General features: G+C 32.5%; 2 protein-coding genes across 2 annotated transcripts; both read left to right on the top strand.

Annotated features, from left to right (window-relative positions):
• The first annotated feature begins 726 nt into the window (after window positions 1–726).
• On the top strand, window positions 727–5,594 carry LOC100781943 (tyrosine-sulfated glycopeptide receptor 1). The gene has a single exon (XM_003528699.4). The coding sequence runs from the start codon at window positions 884–886 to the stop codon at window positions 4,193–4,195; it is 3,312 nt and encodes a 1,103-aa protein (XP_003528747.1). The 5' UTR covers window positions 727–883; the 3' UTR covers window positions 4,196–5,594.
• A 5,696-nt stretch (window positions 5,595–11,290) lies between these two features.
• LOC100776604 (uncharacterized protein C630.12) lies at window positions 11,291–17,634 on the top strand. The gene is made up of 13 exons (XM_003529814.4): window positions 11,291–11,630; window positions 12,160–12,225; window positions 12,383–12,561; window positions 13,274–13,409; window positions 14,935–15,031; window positions 15,534–15,593; window positions 15,680–15,780; window positions 15,951–15,991; window positions 16,098–16,155; window positions 16,355–16,429; window positions 16,500–16,657; window positions 16,746–17,012; window positions 17,159–17,634. The coding sequence occupies exons 1-13, from the start codon at window positions 11,490–11,492 to the stop codon at window positions 17,406–17,408; spliced, it is 1,629 nt and encodes a 542-aa protein (XP_003529862.1). The 5' UTR covers window positions 11,291–11,489; the 3' UTR covers window positions 17,409–17,634.
• Window positions 17,635–19,767: the final 2,133 nt, after the last annotated feature.

Genomic DNA, 19,767 nt, shown 5'->3' with positions numbered 1-19,767 from the left:
AATACCAACAATCCACTCCTCCTTTTAATGTATTACAATTTAATTTAGTATATATTATTTTTGTTTTTACATAAAAAGTGGTAAAATGAAAAATCACTTCGATATTATCAAGTAAAATACTAATGGCATGCTGGATCCATCAGTAAATGTTGACTGAAATAATTACTACACAAGTTTAAACCCCAAACAATTTTACTCAACTAGTTGTCAGGTTGTCAGCTGTCTAGATATTTTCCTTGACTCACCAAAGCAGGATTTTAATAACTTAAGAGAAGAGAAGAATAAGCTAACTTACATAAAGAGGATGATAATTAACTCTAAATAATTAGACACTTGTGTAGTTTACCATGACATAATTTAATTTATTCTATAATTTTTTTTTTATATTATCGTTTATTAGTTTAAAAATAATAAATATGTAAACTAATTGATGTAAAATTATTTTTAATTTAACATATGATTTTGATTTGATTTTTAGTATATAATTATGTTAAATATTTAGAGAAAATTTTATAGTTTATAACGATGTTATCCAATTTAAATAGATTGTGTTTCCTAAAAGAGACATGTAATTTAGAAAAAAATTAATATACTAATTATATTCAAAATAAGTTATAATGAATTGATGATGTAAAATAAAATCTTTTACATTTATAACTGTTGATGACAATAAAAATCTTAATATTATCTATGTATATATCTAATTCCCCAGTTGTCAACGTCACCTTCCACTCTCTCTCTCTTTCCCACCCTTCATTTTGCTTCCATTGTCAATGGATGGTCATGGTGTTCCTCATTCCCATGCCACCCCAACTATCTCTTCTTACATTGGTTCTTCACCCCCTTATGTCCCCCTCCTCCTTCTTCCATTCTCCACTCTCTCATGACCAACCATCACCTCAAACACTCCATTCTATCCTCAGTTTTTCTCATGCCATCACCATCTTCATCTTCCTTTGCATATTCCCTTTACATGGTTTCCAAGTTAATGGTCACTATCATAGTACCCTTATTCCTTTTGTCCTTGTTTGTTGTTCAAGTCTCCTCTTGTAACCAGATTGATAAACTCTCCCTCTTGGCCTTCTCTGGGAACATATCCACCTCTCCACCTTATCCTTCTCTCAATTGGTCTGATTCTCTTGATTGTTGTAGTTGGGAAGGCATTACTTGTGATGGAGATCTTAGAGTCACACACCTTTTGCTACCATCTAGAGGTCTCACTGGCTTCATCTCCCCCTCTCTCACAAACCTCTCTTCTCTCTCTCAGCTTAATCTCTCCCATAATAGATTGTCTGGTACTCTCCAACACCACTTTTTCTCATTGCTCAATCACTTGCTGGTTCTTGATTTGAGCTACAACCGTCTCTCTGGTGAATTGCCACCTTTTGTTGGTGATATCAGTGGCAAAAATAGTAGTGGTGGTGTTATTCAGGAGCTGGATTTGTCTAGTAACCTCTTCAATGGGACACTTCCAAATTCTTTGCTTGAGCACTTGGCAGCTGCAGCAGCTGGAGGGAGTTTTGTGTCTTTGAATGTTAGTAATAACAGCCTCACAGGTCATATTCCCACTTCTCTCTTTTGCGTGAATGACCATAACTCATCCTCTCTCAGATTCTTGGATTATTCCTCCAATGAATTTGATGGTGCCATTCAGCCTGGACTAGGAGCATGTTCCAAGTTGGAGAAGTTTAAAGCAGGTTTCAATTTTCTGTCAGGGCCTATCCCAAGTGATCTTTTTGATGCTGTTTCTCTCACAGAAATCTCATTGCCCCTTAATAGACTCACTGGAACAATTGCTGATGGCATTGTTGGCCTTACCAACCTCACAGTTTTGGAGCTCTACTCCAATCATTTCACAGGTTCAATCCCCCATGATATTGGTGAACTCTCCAAGTTGGAACGGCTACTCCTTCATGTCAACAATTTGACAGGTACTATGCCCCCATCTCTGATTAACTGTGTCAATCTTGTGGTGTTGAATTTAAGGGTCAACCTCTTGGAGGGAAATCTCTCTGCATTCAATTTCTCAAGATTCCTCGGACTTACCACACTTGACCTTGGCAACAATCATTTTACTGGTGTTTTACCACCAACCCTTTATGCATGCAAGTCACTTTCAGCTGTGAGGCTAGCATCTAATAAGCTTGAGGGAGAGATTTCACCCAAGATACTTGAACTAGAGTCTCTGTCTTTCCTATCAATTTCTACTAACAAGTTGAGGAATGTCACTGGGGCTCTTAGAATACTCAGGGGGCTCAAGAACCTTAGTACCCTTATGCTCTCCATGAATTTTTTCAATGAAATGATACCACAAGATGTTAACATAATAGAGCCAGATGGATTCCAAAAACTCCAGGTTTTAGGCTTTGGTGGTTGTAATTTCACAGGTCAAATACCAGGTTGGCTTGTAAAACTGAAGAAGCTTGAGGCCTTGGACCTGTCCTTTAATCAAATTAGTGGTCCAATTCCTCTTTGGTTGGGTACACTTCCTCAGCTTTTCTACATGGACTTGTCTGTTAACCTCCTTACAGGAGTATTTCCGGTAGAGCTCACAGAACTCCCAGCACTGGCATCTCAACAGGCAAATGATAAAGTAGAAAGGACTTACTTTGAGTTACCTGTCTTTGCTAATGCAAACAATGTTTCCCTACTGCAATATAATCAGCTTTCAGGCCTACCTCCAGCAATATATCTCGGAAGCAATCACCTTAATGGAAGTATCCCTATTGAGATTGGGAAACTCAAAGTCCTTCATCAGCTGGATCTGAAAAAGAACAACTTCTCTGGCAATATACCAGTTCAGTTTTCAAACTTGACTAACTTAGAGAAACTAGACCTCTCAGGAAACCAACTATCTGGGGAAATTCCTGATTCCCTCAGAAGATTACATTTCTTGTCTTTTTTCAGTGTAGCATTCAATAATCTTCAAGGACAGATACCCACTGGTGGTCAATTTGATACTTTCTCCAACTCCAGCTTTGAAGGAAATGTGCAATTGTGCGGTTTGGTTATTCAGCGCTCTTGTCCTTCTCAACAAAATACTAATACTACTGCAGCTAGTCGCAGCTCAAACAAAAAAGTACTGCTTGTACTCATCATTGGAGTCAGTTTTGGCTTTGCATTCCTGATAGGAGTGTTGACACTGTGGATACTCTCCAAGAGGAGGGTCAATCCAGGAGGAGTGTCTGACAAGATTGAAATGGAATCAATTTCTGCCTATTCCAACAGTGGAGTTCATCCTGAGGTTGACAAGGAGGCTAGCTTAGTGGTATTGTTTCCCAACAAGAATAACGAAACCAAGGACCTTACCATATTTGAGATCCTAAAATCCACTGAAAATTTCAGTCAGGCAAACATTATAGGATGTGGGGGTTTTGGTTTGGTTTACAAAGCAACATTACCAAATGGAACTACACTGGCCATCAAGAAACTTTCAGGAGACTTGGGCCTCATGGAAAGGGAATTCAAAGCAGAAGTAGAGGCTTTGTCAACTGCACAACATGAGAATCTGGTGGCATTACAAGGCTATGGTGTGCATGATGGATTCCGGCTTCTCATGTATAATTACATGGAAAATGGAAGCCTGGATTACTGGTTGCATGAAAAGCCTGATGGTGCATCTCAACTTGATTGGCCAACTCGCTTGAAGATTGCACAAGGTGCAAGCTGTGGTTTGGCTTATTTGCATCAGATATGCGAACCACACATTGTGCATCGCGATATCAAGTCGAGCAATATACTCCTTAATGAAAAATTTGAGGCACATGTTGCTGATTTTGGGTTGTCCAGATTGATTCTTCCATATCATACTCATGTTACAACTGAACTTGTAGGTACATTAGGCTACATACCCCCAGAGTATGGACAAGCATGGGTGGCTACTTTGAGAGGAGATGTGTACAGCTTTGGGGTTGTCATGCTTGAGCTGCTCACTGGGAGGAGGCCTGTAGATGTATGCAAGCCAAAAATGTCAAGGGAGTTGGTTAGCTGGGTTCAACAGATGAGGATTGAAGGAAAACAAGATCAAGTATTTGACCCTCTTCTAAGAGGAAAGGGGTTTGAAGGACAGATGCTGAAGGTACTGGATGTGGCTTCCGTGTGTGTTAGCCACAATCCTTTCAAGAGACCAAGCATCAGAGAAGTTGTTGAATGGCTGAAGAATGTTGGATCAGACAACCAGCCAACACAGAAATAAAGACTTGAGGGAAATGTTTGTCCCTCAACAAATCTTGACACATTGTATACTTGTGCAAATTTTCTCTTTTGCTTTTCTATAAATATAGATTATCATTTTTACCACTGTAAATGTTGACTCCCCCTATCAGAAGATTATGGCTAGAAAGATTTTGTGAATTATATTATGTTATCATCCATTTTGAGCTGGAGAACTTTCTATTCTTGGAAGTTGGAACTTTTAACAGCTTCCAATAAATCTTTCTGATGATGAATACAGCATCCTAATGCAAACGTATGTTATATTATTCTTGTTTTACTTCTCAATCTTAATATTGCAGTGCTTTAAACTTACTGATTTCACATTACTGAATGCCGGTCCTTTCTATTAGGAGATAACACTCAGGGTATAAGTTCAAAAGAGAAAAAATATGCCAATTTTTGGTTTATATCTCTCACTATCCAGCTCAAAACCATTTATTTTATTCCTTTACAAACTATATTGCTATAGTTCAAGAGTAATTGAACTACTTGGTAACTCGTGTAACAAATTCCACTCTCTGACTTTACATTTCTGTATATACAAGAGAAGACTGCATCTGTATGCTTTAAATGAGTTACTTGGTTCTAGGTAACCAAGTGTTAATAGATCAATGAAACTAGTGAGAATACATACTGGAGCATGGCAACTGACATCTCAAATTGAAGCCAAATTCACATCCCAAATGGTTTACTTTTGTTACTAAAGAAATGTCACAAAGGAATTTGTCAATTTGCTACCAAATGATATATGGAATAACCTCAGCTCAAACATCACATGTCATTCTTTTTGTTCTGTAAATCAGTACTAAAATGGATAACTATAACAAGTAACAGCTTATGCACCCTTTGCCTTCACGTCCCTTCTGTGTTTAAAAGTATTCAAATCAGTGGTCTTGGTTTAGTGCACACACACACCTGTGTAATCATATATGACACTGGGGCAGAAAACCACTACCGTCCATTTCTTCTCTCAGATTGCTATCTATAGGAGATTTAATTTTGCTAGAGCAATCAAACTATGTTCTACCAGAAGAGGAACTATGAACTTCATGATTTGACAATTTGTTTTTAAGAAATGTGTAGTTGTGTACACTGAAGATGACATGCTTTCAGGTTGACAGTTGTTTACTATTAATTCCTTGAGTTAATTTGAAATTTTATGCTTCAAGACAAAATCTGAGGCCTAAAACCAAAAGCAGAAGTGCACGCAATCACTGAAGAGATGAATGGCCCAACGGTAGTAGCGCAATCAACAATTTGATATATTATTTACTGGATATGTATTATTTAGAGGGATGTATTATAACACTCAACAGAGGAACATGTTGGAAGCTTATTGGAGATGTAACATCAATGTACATTTCTCATGATTATTTGTTGACTCTATATCCATCTTTTTGGCTGTTTTCGGTAGAAACTAGAAAGTCTTTCATACCCATTAAACGTGAGGTTCATTTTCAGTGGTGGGGAAGTGAACACATAATGGCTGTGCTGCCTGTGCATGATATTTGAAATTAACCATATATTCACCAAGGGCAGAATCAAACAATAAAATAACCCTCGAAGTGCATCAAATCATATCCAAAATAGAGGAATGAATAGGTGTAGCAGACCATAGTGGCTTCCTGGTTACTATTCCATCTTTCAAATGTCAACAGAAACCAACCTCAAGCAAGCTTCTCTTGATAAGTACGGATAACTGGAATTTGGTTTATACTAATCATTAATAGGAACATCAAGGGCTGATTTCAGTAAATTCGTTATTTATAGTACACATAATATACCTTATTACAATCTCAATAGTTGAATAGTTAGCATTCAAATTTGGAATCATGTTTTGAAACTTGAAAGAGTAAATTCCAAATTCAATCTTTGAAAAAATCATCCCACCTAATTTAATTCTAAAGAAAAGAAAATCACCAAACCGTCTTTTTTTTTCCATTACCAAACTGTCTTTTAAGATTATAAATGTGGGTTGTAAAAAAAAAAGATTATAAATGCGGGACATCTTAATATTTATGTATTTCAGTTAATATTTTCAGGGACAAATTTGAGTCATTACTGTTCTTTCATGAACTAAATTTGGAACACATTTACTTTTTAAAGGACTGGGTATGCACTTAAAAAACAAAGAAAATTATTGAAGGATTAAAACTATGTTTGAATGTATAATCTGTCAGCCAATGAGGATGGTTGGCACAAGTAGTTAAATAGTTAAAGAACAATCATTTTTGTTGCTTATGAGCATTGCTCTCTAGAGAGATCTCCAAGAAGCTAGTTGAATAGCTGCAATCAAGTGTCTTTGCGTGGGCGTCACAGACCGGATGCAACAGAGAAGCAACTGGGCAGTTGCTTTGACATTTTTGCATTGAAACGTGTGTTTTTTTTTCCGTTCAATGTGGGCTAAAAGTTTTTCCAAACACACCTTAAATTGTAAAACAAACACGTACTGAAGTGTAATGTGTTTGACCCAGAAGTATCTTGGAGGATATTCACATGTAACGCTTGACTTATGCAGGTGTAATTGAACACACCCCGTCAGGTTTACCTCTCTTCTTTCTTTAAAAAAAAATTCACCCTCAATATCATGGTCACTCCTTCCATTCCATCCCTCACTATTCTTTGTAGTAGCACCTAGCTTTCCATGTGAACTTGTCGAATTAGTCCTTCTAGTTAGGAGGAGATCATGTTACAGTTTCCACAATAAAACTCTAACCATATGTATCATATATAGTGTTAGATTTTAGGTTAAAACCAATTGACACTAAGTGTCAGCTTAGACGAGTTTACCAGGCGAGAATCAAGATGGACTATAGGCTCTGATATTTTGTTAAATTTCAGCTTAAAATTAATTGAAATTGAGTGAAGTTATTCAATAGATATATAAGCTGCATTTCAAGAATTTTGAAACAAACGATGTAAAACTTCCTAACACATAGAATATTGAATATGTCACACCCAACCACCCTTCGATGACATTATGTATAATATGTTTCCCTCTCACTCCCAACCTTATACAACTTTTAATTAATAGAATGAATGATCCCATGCTAACCAGTACCAAAACGAGTGCCCTCCACTCCATATACTTCCACAACAACACCACAACAACAATATTTGATTGATAAAAGGGCAACCACCCACCTCACTAAAAACTTTAGCCTTCCCTATGAAATCTTTGAAGCAACTGAGATAATTACTTTTTCTAAAGTATCAAAGATGGTCCTTGAATTTTTTTCACAGTAAAATTAGGTTTCTTTGAAATCTAAGACTTAGACCATGTGTTTATTTAAGTATCATCACCACCTACCAAACAATCTTATCTCAAGCACCATTTTCCTCCACTAGCCTAGCCTCTTCTAGTATACATAGGAGGATATTGGTCCCTTATGAGCAGTTAAAACCTATTTAGACATTATTTTAACCAAACAATGTAAATGCATGAATAAAGAATTTAGATAGCACGTCTTTCATTTTGTTTGTTTTTATTGAAAACGGACGGAAGCATTCAAGGAATGGTAATTGTCAATCCTTTCACTATTTGGAAGTGTGTAAAGTAGAAAGGAATAAAAATATATCAATCAATCCAATATAAAACATGTACTTGTTTTAAGTGATATTAAATTTAGATCTTTTAAATAAAATTTTAAATTTGAATATTATGAATAAAAAATAATTAAAAAGAGAAAGTTCTTAAAAATAATCAATCAAATTTTTCTTCCATAAAATCATAATGTCATAATATTTGCAATCATTTCTAATTAAAAGAACATAAATCCTTAAACTTTAATCCACTATCTTTCAATAAATACCTTTCTCAACTTCATGTATTTTGAGAATATTTATTTTATTCTTCCATCAAAATCATCTTATTATTCATTTTAATTCTTAAATTAAAGTGAAACAAAAAACTTTAACTGAAGACATGATTTAACGAAGAGGAAAGAAATGAAATAAAATAAAATATAAAAAATTAAAAATATTACAAGTAACTAATTTTTACTCTTTCATTTTTTTTTTGTTTCCTCTTCTCCAAACTTCTGAATTAGACAATAGATTTTTTTTTATTATCAAAATCTCTATTTCCCTCTAACCTAAAAGCATGTAAATTAAAATAAGTCATATGTACAAAATAGTTATTTGATATTTCTTTCCTTCCTGTTTGAGAGAGCTTTTTCTTCCTGCACATACGTTTTCAAACTCTTTTCTGGAATAATTAAAAAAAAATTATTTTTTCCTCTACCTTTAGCAGAAAACCCGTATATTTCTCCCAGAACACCATCACATAAATATTACAAATATATAGGTTTCACGTTTCAAAACTTTGTCGGCAATAAAAAAATAACATTAGTTTTTTTTTTTCAAATGATTTATTTGATCTTTTATCTTTTTTTTTTAATTTGATTTTTTATATTTTAAAATTTTCAATTTGATCTTTATCTTATTTTTTTTCTTCAGCTTAATCATTTATCTTTTAAAAAAATTATTTTGATAATTTATCTTTTTTTGGATTCAATTCAATTTTTTGATCTATTTAAAATTGATGTAACGAATTTCTTTTGTTAAAAATGAAGTGGAAGAGAAGGGGAGAACAATTAACAAAAAATATTTTAAAATAATTAATGATGTCAATCTTAAATAAATTAAATGATTAAATTAAACAAAAATAATAAGATAAATAATTAAATTAAATAAAAAATAAGATAAAGGACCAAATAATTATTTAAAAAAATAAAGAACTAAACTAAAAAATATATAAATAAGCAAATTAAAATTTAAAAAAAATAAAAGAATAAACTGAAAAAAATAAAGAATCAAATAAGTCATTTAACCATCATCATAGTTAAAAAAAAAACTTTTGGGATATGATCAATTGATACTTTTAATAATTTTTATACTAAATTTTAGTTAACTTTGACATTTATGAATGTATTATTTTTATTAAAGATTTACTCATATGTAAAAAATAATATAATAAAAAACCAATTAATTTTAAGGCTATATACAATTTTTTAATTTAATAAAAAAATTAAAAACTTTACAAAAAAATAACTTGATTTCTATGATTAAATTAACAAAATATTCTTTTTACAAAACAAAAAACGTCATTTTACAAAATTTGGTGCCAATTAACGTATCCCTTGACTTTAATATTTATTTTATCTATCAGCGGTCCATGAGGATGAAAGACGTGATCACCACTTAAATTAAAGGCTTAACGTGAATGGTCCATTATATTTGATAATTATTTTGTTTTAATATATTAAGTTTTAAAATTTTTATTATGCTTATTCTTTATATTTTTGAAATGAATTATTTTAGTTATTTTTATAATCTTTTGTTAGAAACGTTAATATTTTTGTTAACTTTTAAATTTAAAAATGATTTAATGTCACTTTTAGTATATTATGTTTCACAATAATTTTATTTTGGTATATTATGTTTCAAAAGTTTTATTTTGATTCTTTGTATTTTTAAAATATATTATTTTAATTTTTAAAAAAATTTATTAAAAATGTTATTATCTATCAACGTTTTTAAATTTTAAAATAGTTTAATTAACATTGCAATAACTAAAAATCATAACTATCTTTTTTATTTAAAAAATTAAAAAAATACTAAGTAAGGGAAAAAAGATGGATCTAAAACCAGGAACAATAATAATCTTTACTCTTGTATTATTATTATTCTCTTCATTCAATTTAAGCATTTAATAAGGATATAATTTTATTTACCAATTATTCTCAATTACAATCGATAAAGACTCTTTTTCCTTCCGTCCCTTCGCCTCTTGTCACCAACCCAAAAAGACTATTGTCTCACTCCTACTGTCGTCTCTATTGCAGCCTCCCTATACGAGCAAAATTACCTCCTCACTTAATGACGACAACTATCTCATCATTGTCGCCAACAATAACGCAAAGAAGAAGACTAACAATGTCCAATTATGGATGAAGTTTGACTAGTCGGACCGATCAGAATCATTTTCCAATGAAAACACACTGTTTGATTCCTCTTTGTGCTGCTCGTGCTCGTGTTCGCCTAGCTCAATTGTGGATATTGAATAAAAAATCTTCTACTTGCCTAACCCAACTCTGTACGACAATGGAAGTTTTGCTCGTAGACCTTACAAAGAGTCACATTCTAGTTTTCTCGATCAGATCTGAGTTAATTGGTGAGTAAATGTCATGCTTCTATCTTTCGTCAAAGATAATTCTTACTCCAATCTCTCTTGCCTTTTGTTTCCAATAACATAGTTGTATGAAATGTTTTTGTTTTTTAGTGATGAGTATAAGAATTTTCGATAATTTTAGCGAGATTATGTGTTGATATTGATCAATCGATGTGATTTTATATTTTGTACCTTCTCATATTTATAAGAGGTTGGAGGAAATGATAACGTTTTTAAAAATAAAATAAAAATAATGGAGGTTTTTAGTTGACATTTCGTAAAATTAATTATTTTAAAAAATTTAATATTACTTTTGGTTTATTATATTTTGCCATTATTTTAATTTGTACATTAAGTTTTAAATATTTTATTTTGGTCTTTTATGTTTTTAAAATATATCATTTTGGTTATTTTTTTAAATTTAAAAGTTAACAAAACACTAATATTTCTAACAAAAAATTTTAAAAATAATCAAAACAATACATTTTCAAAACATAAAAGATCAGCCTAAAACTTTTAAAACTTAATGTATGAAAATGAAATAATTGTAAAATATAATAAACAAAAAGTAACAATAAGACTAAATTAAGTCCAGAATATAAAAAATTGATTAAGTGACACAAACAAGCTCTCTAAAATGAAGAAAATATTATGCATCTTCGATTATTTGGGAAACTCAAGAAAAAAATAAAAAAAACATATTTAAACGATACTTACTCTTTTTTTTTTCTTTTTCGTAATAATTAAGAAAATAGTAGATAAAGAGACAAATATTTTATTTTTCATTTTATCATTATTTATAAAATAATATTCTGATCCTTTGGGTCCCAGTAAAGCAAAAAAAAAAAAAATTTAAAAATTCCTAGTTAAAGATAATTTTCTTCTTTCTTTCTTACTTAGTACATTTTTCTCATACATAACAATTTTTAAAAATAATTATTTTTTTCATTTTTTCCTACCAATATCTTTTCTAACAGTAATAACTAATAATCAGTAGCATGATCTGATCGTGTTTTTTTTTTTCTTATGCAGAATCTGATAGAGTGTAGTTTGCGATGAGTGAAGCAATGAATCATTGATTTGATTCGTATCAGCATCGGTGATGAAGCAACTCGAGTTAACTCTGTTGCTGTGCCTCTTTTGGGCACTAACCCTTCTCTATGGTGAGATGTTCGCTTACTGGGTTCCGCCCATCTTCACCTGTTCCTGGCCCCATCTTCTCCGCACCTCTTCGTCTTCAATGGTAACTATAAAGTCTTCATCTTTTCACTGTTTTCATTTCTGGGTCAGTCTCAATATTTTGCATTCTCTGCACTTCACAACCAGAACCAGAAGAAATCTCTTATCTTTGTTGGATTTTGTTCTTGGGGTGGGGAATTCATGAACATTGAAGATGTATCTTAAAAAAATCACAATTATAACAATAGTTATAGGTTTTGTGAATTATGAAATTTAAGGCAGTATGGTAGGTTGGTATATTCAAATTCAAAGATAAATGTTTTTAGTTTCTACCAAGGAATGTGGGGAGGTTATATGCTGGATCTGTAAATTTTTTTTGTAATTTTTTTTTTGTTGGAGTTTTGTTGAATGTTGAAAAGTTTGAATGTATGATGATTCCTAGCTGCCATAGCTGAAAAAGGTGAATGGAATCTAAGCCAGCATGATTGTTTCTTCTACAGAATATTTTAAAATGTCTACATTACAATAACAATTTCATATACTAAACATAAGAAAATGTATAGCTGAGCTGATTTTCTGATTTTTGCTCGCAGGTTGAAACAGACAGCGGGAACTATCAAGCTGATTATGTTAAAGTTGCTGTTATCGCAGATCCACAGGTGAATATCTCTTCTCTTATGGTTATGGGCATACATATGTTTGTGAAAAATATACCTGCATTGCATATACCTGTTTATGCAGTTCTATATTAATGTACGTTTCTCTGGATGTGCATCACTCGTATCATTTAATTTATTTTTTATTTAAACATAACAGCTCATGGATAAAACTTCTCTCCGTCTTCCTGCAAAATCACTTGCACTGGAACTTGTGGAATTCTACACTGATTTAAACATGCGTAGATCATTCGTTGCATCTGTCCTGCCTTTCAAACCTGATGTCATATTACTTTTAGGTGATTACTTTGATGGAGGTCCTTATTTATCAGATGAAGAGTAAGTCCTGAAAATAAATATTTCTATTTGCTAATTTAGCTTTTTACAAGTTTATGGTTAGTTTTAATGTTATCTATTATGCCATGTATAATTTTTCCCATTAGCTTTTTCCACCTAGGATTTGGAACTCAATATACACCTTTCACTTCAGAAAACAACATAACCAAAGAGATGGTAACATTTTTTGGGTTGGAACTTGGATGTCGATTCTTCTTTTTTATTTTATTTGGTTCTGAGGAAGATTTTTTGGACAAAAGGATCAAAAGTGAAAAAAGAGTCATTTCTAGTTCCTCTTTATGTTTTTACGAACTCCTAACAAATCATCTGACTGAATAAACTGAAAATTTATGTATACTAGACACTAGTCTTTTGTACAAAACTTGAGCATTATGCTGAAACCCAATCATCAAATGATTCTTTGGTGCTTAATGTTAAGTTTTAACCCTTATGTTATGTTTTCTGAAAACCTTTATTTCAATTTTCAATTGATTATTTAGTCATTAATTACATATTTAGCTTAAATTTCCATAATTGTTAAAAACAGGAAAAAATAGAAAAATACAGCCTAGATTGCTGTAGTCAACTTTTATTTACACGATTGTATGCTAGGGAGCTCATCTATCTTTAAAGATTGTTTCCTTTGGTTGTATTTTCAGCATGTTCACTCAAATTTCCTAATATGAAATTCTTTTGCAATCTTTTGGATGGACAGATGGCAGGAGTCTTTCAATCGCTTCAGGCATATCTTTGGTTTGAATGCACAAGGAAAATACACAGACATGCCAGTTTACTATATTCCGGGAAACCATGATATTGGGTATGAAAGTCTTCATTCTCTAAAGCCAGAGGTATTTCAACATGCTATAGCTCAACTTTTGATGCCCAAGGTCCAATAAGTATAAGGTTGCTTGTATTGTCATGTATGGTATATAGCTATGAGGGAGTCAAATGCCCAAAGACATTTGAGATTGTAGTCATGGTTACATTGGTCTCAAGACCCTTATGAATGAGAAATTACATTGTTGTGCCTAAGGATTGTTGATATTAAAAGGGAAAAGAGTACATAGACCCCTTAAACTTTAGCTCGTTTTCAAATAGATGCCTTGAACTTTATTTTCATCCCAATTATTCCTTTAACTTTTTTATTAAATATTAATGCAATAGACCATTCTATTAATTTTTTGTTAAGTCACTAGTATGAACTACTAGTTACTTAACACGCCTCCTTGTCTCACATTTTGTGGCAAGACTCAGTTATTGTTGTGATAGATGCAACACCAGCCACAGTAGAATTGGTTATGGCAGAGTTGCTACAGAATCCAGAGAAATATGGAGAACCTAAAGATTCAGATATTGCATAGCTCCCTAACCTACATACTGTTGTAAAAGAAACCCTTAGATTTGCACTTAGCTAGCAGCCCCCAAAGGAATCCACAAATCAGTGGCTGAGTTAGAGATATGCATCCTCAGGGTACCCAAAGATGCACAAGTTCTCATTAATGTATGGAGCATGGGAAGAGACTCAAGCATTTGGACTTACCCTAATTTGTTTCTATTAGAAAGGTTTTTAGAGAATGAAACGTGACTTTGGGACAATGGAAGAGGAGAAAAAGATGACATTGAGTTGTGTATTTGGTCTTTAAAATCTTTTTCTTTTGTTATTTTTTAGACTTCAGAAAGATAAAAATCAGGAAAATGTTTTAAAAATAATAGTAAAAAAATGAACAGTTTAGATTTAATCTCTATGAAGGGTTAAGATGAGTTGTCCGTCAGTGAGTTAATGGAAGGTTAATACTAGAAGTTTAAGAAATAGTTGGGACAAAAACAAAGTTCAAGGTATCTATTTGCAAACGAGCTAAAGTTTAGGAAGTCAGTATAATCTTTTCCCATTTTAAAATTTGGACTTATTGATGACATATACAGATTGCTGATGGGTGCAATGAGATTTTGTATAAACTAATCTCCATGACACTTATATTATTGATATTAGAAGATGAATGTAAACAAAACATGGCAGATTTTCATTGTAACAATGAAACACATTTATCTTATGTTGGTTGTGGATGTCACAGAAATTCTTTAAGTTGCCTGATAATTGATTTTGACAACTGTAAAATTACATTTGGCATTAAAATATCTCAGATACATGTCTTTTTCATTGTGATTCATATAAAACAAGCTTTAAAACACATCTTATAATTTTCAGAATACTTTATAAAGTGCTACTCTAGTTTTTCAGTTCAATTTTACATAATTCACAATCTAATTTAAGAAATTTGATGAACATGTTTAATAGTTTTGCACTTTCTATTAATTGTTTTCTCTCCTTTGGCTCCTTTGCTCTTAACTTTTTTTATCATTACATGAGTATAGGTTATCCGACGCTATGAGGAAACATTTGGGATTAGGAACTACAGATTTACAGTTGGCAAAGTGGATTTTATTGCCGTTGATGCACAAACTCTGGATGGTAAACTGGGATTTGCCTTATATATCTGTCATGTTTCTTAAGTAGTGATGCTGTAATTGCCAGTACTCTTATTTTATGGTGCCAAGTCATCACACTTGTATCATTTTCAGCGTAATATGTAATCCTTATTTATCTGACTTTCAAGTTTTTTCATTTGATCAAACCATTCTCTCTCTCTCTCAGCTTTACCTGTTGGAAAGTTGCTTTTGTATCTGGTTGCTGCCTCATTCTACCATGTTTTGCATGGAACTTATTCCTCCTTCATGCCTTTTAACAATGACTGTTTCTCCACTTGGATGAGGCTTTCTTTATGGATTATTTGTTTCATTCTTTGACAAAAGATTATTTCTTAAGCAAGCAATTATAGTTTAACTATTTAAATATCTAACCTAATTTATATAAATGAAATAGTGTAAATTTCAATCATATGTTATATATACATGTCACTGCTTGGGGAATTTTGATAAAACTGAAAATGCTGAACTAATTATGTTTTCTACAGGACACCCACAAAATCTTCTGACTTCTCAAACTTGGGATTTTGTGAAGAATATCTCTGCTGGTATGAACTGGGCTATGAAAATAGTTCATTGTTAGGTTGGATAATGTGTCATATTGTAATCCTTATTTCTTTTTGTGCTTTACTAGATGATGTGGTTCATCCAAGAGTCTTATTGACACATATTCCTTTATATCGACGTGATGATACGTACTGTGGTCCTGATCGTAGTTCCCCAATTATCAATCAGGTAAATATTAATTCAGTTTCTTGAAATGAATCTATAGCAAATAAGCATATTGTATGTAGTATGGCATTGGCCATCACAATAGTGTGGTGCAGTGGGTTGTGTCTGAAATCTGAATGTTTTCTTACCTTCCATTCTTGAAATTTATTAACAAACATTTCTTTAATTTTCAGAGGATACGTCACAGTCTAAATGGCAATACTAATGATATATCGTAAGTTACTCATCTTTCAAACCATGTGGATAACATGAAAGTTGCATGAATGATGAGCAAGTAGCTCACAGATGCTGAGTTTTGGTTTGATTTTTGTTACATCCAGGTATCAAAATTATGTTTCTGAGAAGTCATCAAAGTACTTACTAGATACAATCAAACCTGTGAGTCATCTACTTTCTGGACTGTTGTGCATTTCTATTCTAACCTGATATGGATGCGGGGGGGAATCTATGATGGGTTTGCTGACAATTTGCTGTTTAATTTATTTGGTTTTAGGATGAGTGAGAACATAGGGGAATTGAGAGCTGGGACTATAGTGAGGGTAACTGCTTTCTGAATTAACAGTTTTGGTTTTGACAGAAGCTTATTTTATCTGGTCATGATCATGATCAGTGCACTGTCAGTCATCAATCTAAATCTGGGCCTGTAAACGAGGTAAAAACCTGATCTTGCCTAAACAGTTTCCTTGAGTGTTTGGACAAATTTAACTGACAGTAGTGTGCAGCACACCCTAGGTACTATAAGTTGGCAACAAGGAAACTTGTATCCTTCTTTCATGCTGTTATCAGTTGATAACTCAACTCATCCAAATGCTTCCATTCCTAAAGAGGCTTTGTTGACTCATCTATGTTACCTTCCCATGCAAACACACATTTACATATGGTAGGTATAAAGTGATGTGAATATAACTTTCACCTGATCTTTTAAATCAGCTTTTTTTTAATGAGTTCTGTTGCATTGTAATTGTCAGGTATATTGTGCTATTTATTCTGACCCTTCTTGCTGCCCTATTTTGGCCAACAAGTGGCACGAGTTTCTGGCATCAGTGTTGCGGCTTATTTGGCTATTGTAAACAACTAATAGCTTGCATCTTTTCTAGAAGCGAAACGAAAGAAAAGGATGAGGACGCTAACTATGAATATGAGATGATGTGGGATGCAGAAGGAACAATGCATCTTGTAAAGAAAACCTTGAATGCATCTACTGTAAATTCAAATGACCAGAGCTTAGGGGAAAGGTAAACTTTGGTTTTCATATTTGTGGCAGTTCAATCCTGTAGAAGTATTATGTTTGATTTATCATGAAACTTAATTATTCCTATCTCGCTTACACACTGAGGACAAAACTTTAGCATCTTGCTTTTTTTTTTTTATCTGCTGTCAGGGGTTACGTTGTGATGCGAGCAGCGGCTAGAAAAAATACTGCTCAGGAAGGAGATCTCTCTGTGAATGTGGATATGGCTTCAGGCATTGGTCTTGATCCTGTAGCAAAAATGCCTCCCAGAACGGGCAAATCAAAGACAAAAATTATAGTCCAGAGATTGATACGCACACTGCGAATGCTTACTGTCATTTCAGCAGTGAATGTTCCTCTTTACATGATGTTGCTATTCAAGGATTGGATTGATAAATAGAGATGAAATTCCTATCAGAGTGATATCATTCAGGTTTTACACTCACTTTTTTTAAAATGATAATTTGTAGATCCAATTAGATGTTCAAGAAGGTAATTACCATCAACATGATGTAATTAATCATATGTTGATGCTTTTGTATGTTTACATGGTAGCTTGAAAACTCTTTTAATTATTCATGGCATGGCCATGATCATACAATATGAAGTATAACATGATTTTGTCAGTTGAGTTATTCTATTACTGTTGAGATTTCCTCTGAAGTCTGAACTCTTGTTATTTGCAGAGTTTGCTCTAAAGTTTACATAGCAGTCATTTAATTTCAATGCCCATTTTCATTTTGTTTATTTATTTTTTAATACTGCCTTGTCTTTCGTATCAGTAACAAGGAATCTCAACTATATTAGCTATCCATCATAAAATAATGTAATAGGAGGAATCGAGATACGAATGCAAATATTAACAGCTATAAGTATTAATGTATCATATTGTATTATATGTAGCTAAGACGTGTATTGTATTACCGTGATAAGCCTGAGCTATAATAATAGCCTCAGGTATGCGGCATGTTCGCTGTTATTGAAATGAGACAACTTTCTCAGTTGCTAAACTATGTCATAACAAATATTATGTGGATATATTAAGTATTATATGCCTCATCTTAAATCTTATACTAATCCCACAGGATTCCTCACCAAAAATAAAAAAATAAAAAAATCCCACTTGATTGCTTAATATAAATCTTATACACCTATTAATATATGCATTATATACAATGATTCATCTTTTGATTGTCTCTCCCGCGCACACATTGATTTAACTACTATTTAGCTACATTAAAACCTTCAAATCATGAATTAATGCTACTACCAATGAATTGGTATAGTTTTAAAAGCAATTGTTTGAAGCTTTTTATACAGTTTTTTTACCAAACTTTTCAATTATCTTAGATGAGATAGGGCACTGAGTATAAAAACTGGAGTGTACTGTGTACACAATGAATTGGTATAGTTTTAAAAGCAATTGTTTGAAGCTTTTTATACAGTTTTTTTACCAAACTTTTCAATTATCTTAGATGAGATAGGGCACTGAGTATAAAAACTGGAGTGTACTGTGTACAACAGAATAAATCTAACCCATTCATTACATGTTAAAATTATTAAATATTAAAATAAAGGAAGGGTTAAGGATTTATCCAGTTTTTGAAAAACTGGAGATCTATTTCGAATGAGATACGTGTTTAAAGCCACCTTGATAGTTTTGTTATAGATTGAAACCTTACTTGATTCCAGCATGATTGGTTTTAATAACAAAATAAAAGTGATCTCTTTAAAAAAAAATTACCACCTATGCATATGGGTTTTATTCTTCTTTTTTTTTTTTGGCAAAGTCAAACAGGTGAATCAATATAGTGTGATAATTAAACTAGAATAGATTTAAAAGCATGAGGAGAAAGAGGCAAATGATGCATGTAAGCTAAGGAGGAGTAACCGAATATGAAAGAAGTCGTTGAAGGGAATGAAGCAGTATGCTTTACTGGGATCGATGTGACCTTTAGTACTCGATCATGTCTCAAACAAGGTTATTTTCGAAGGAGGATATTTGTGGAAAACCAAAAATTAACAGAACCTTTTCTTTTATATGATAGTTTTTCATCTGAGAAATTTTGGTTCTCCTTTAGTTTCCTTTTTTTTTTCAGCTTCCCTTCCCTTATGATTTTTTTGTATGTTTTCTGAGAATTGAAATTTGCAATTTGTTTTATCCAAAATAATACACACGAGAAACATGCATTTCTTTCTCTTTTTTAATCCACTAAATTCATTTTACAAAAGATCATTACATAGTGCTGCAAGTGTAGAACAGTTATAAGAATCAAATTTTGATACTTGATAGTGGACATAGTGTAACACATGAGGATTTGGTTCACCAACTTTGCTGACTTATTAAAAGACTAATTATAATGGCAAAGACTTTATCTTCACAAACCTCACACGGTGAAGGACTCATCTGGGCCATTCTGAAAATGTTGAAGCAAAAAGAGCATACGAGAGATTCGTAACAATAGCATTTTCCTAATTAAAAATGAGATCTACATGACTTACTTATTTTAGAATCAACTACTAGTTCATGCTTGGTTAATTGGCATGTTGCACCTAAGATCTTATGTTACGAAATTGCAATAACAAAGAACATGGATCAAGAGATATGCTTGTCCTTGCAGGGCCAGGCAATATAATGCAAATCTAGACTAGCTAGAGCCAATACATTTTGTGTTGTCAAATCAACCTTTCGTCAAACATTCCATGATGCCTCCAGATAAGTTGTCAAAGCATCATTTTCACTTCACAATCATTTTAAT

The sequence above is a fragment of the Glycine max genome, chromosome 7 (assembly GCF_000004515.6).
Source record: "Glycine max cultivar Williams 82 chromosome 7, Glycine_max_v4.0, whole genome shotgun sequence".
Lineage (NCBI taxonomy): Eukaryota > Viridiplantae > Streptophyta > Magnoliopsida > Fabales > Fabaceae > Glycine > Glycine max.
This window is presented reverse-complemented; position numbering and strand designations above follow the sequence as displayed.

Coding starts and splice junctions, on each gene's coding strand:
- LOC100781943 (XM_003528699.4), top strand. CDS start 884: ATGACCAACCATCACCTCAAACACTCCATTCTATCCTCAGTTTTTCTC.
- LOC100776604 (XM_003529814.4), top strand. CDS start 11,490: ATGAAGCAACTCGAGTTAACTCTGTTGCTGTGCCTCTTTTGGGCACTA. Junction 15,032..15,533: donor TGATGCACAAACTCTGGATG/GTAAACTGGGAT, acceptor TGTTTTCTACAG/GACACCCACAAAATCTTCTG. Junction 16,156..16,354: donor TACTAGATACAATCAAACCT/GTGAGTCATCTA, acceptor TGGTTTTGACAG/AAGCTTATTTTATCTGGTCA.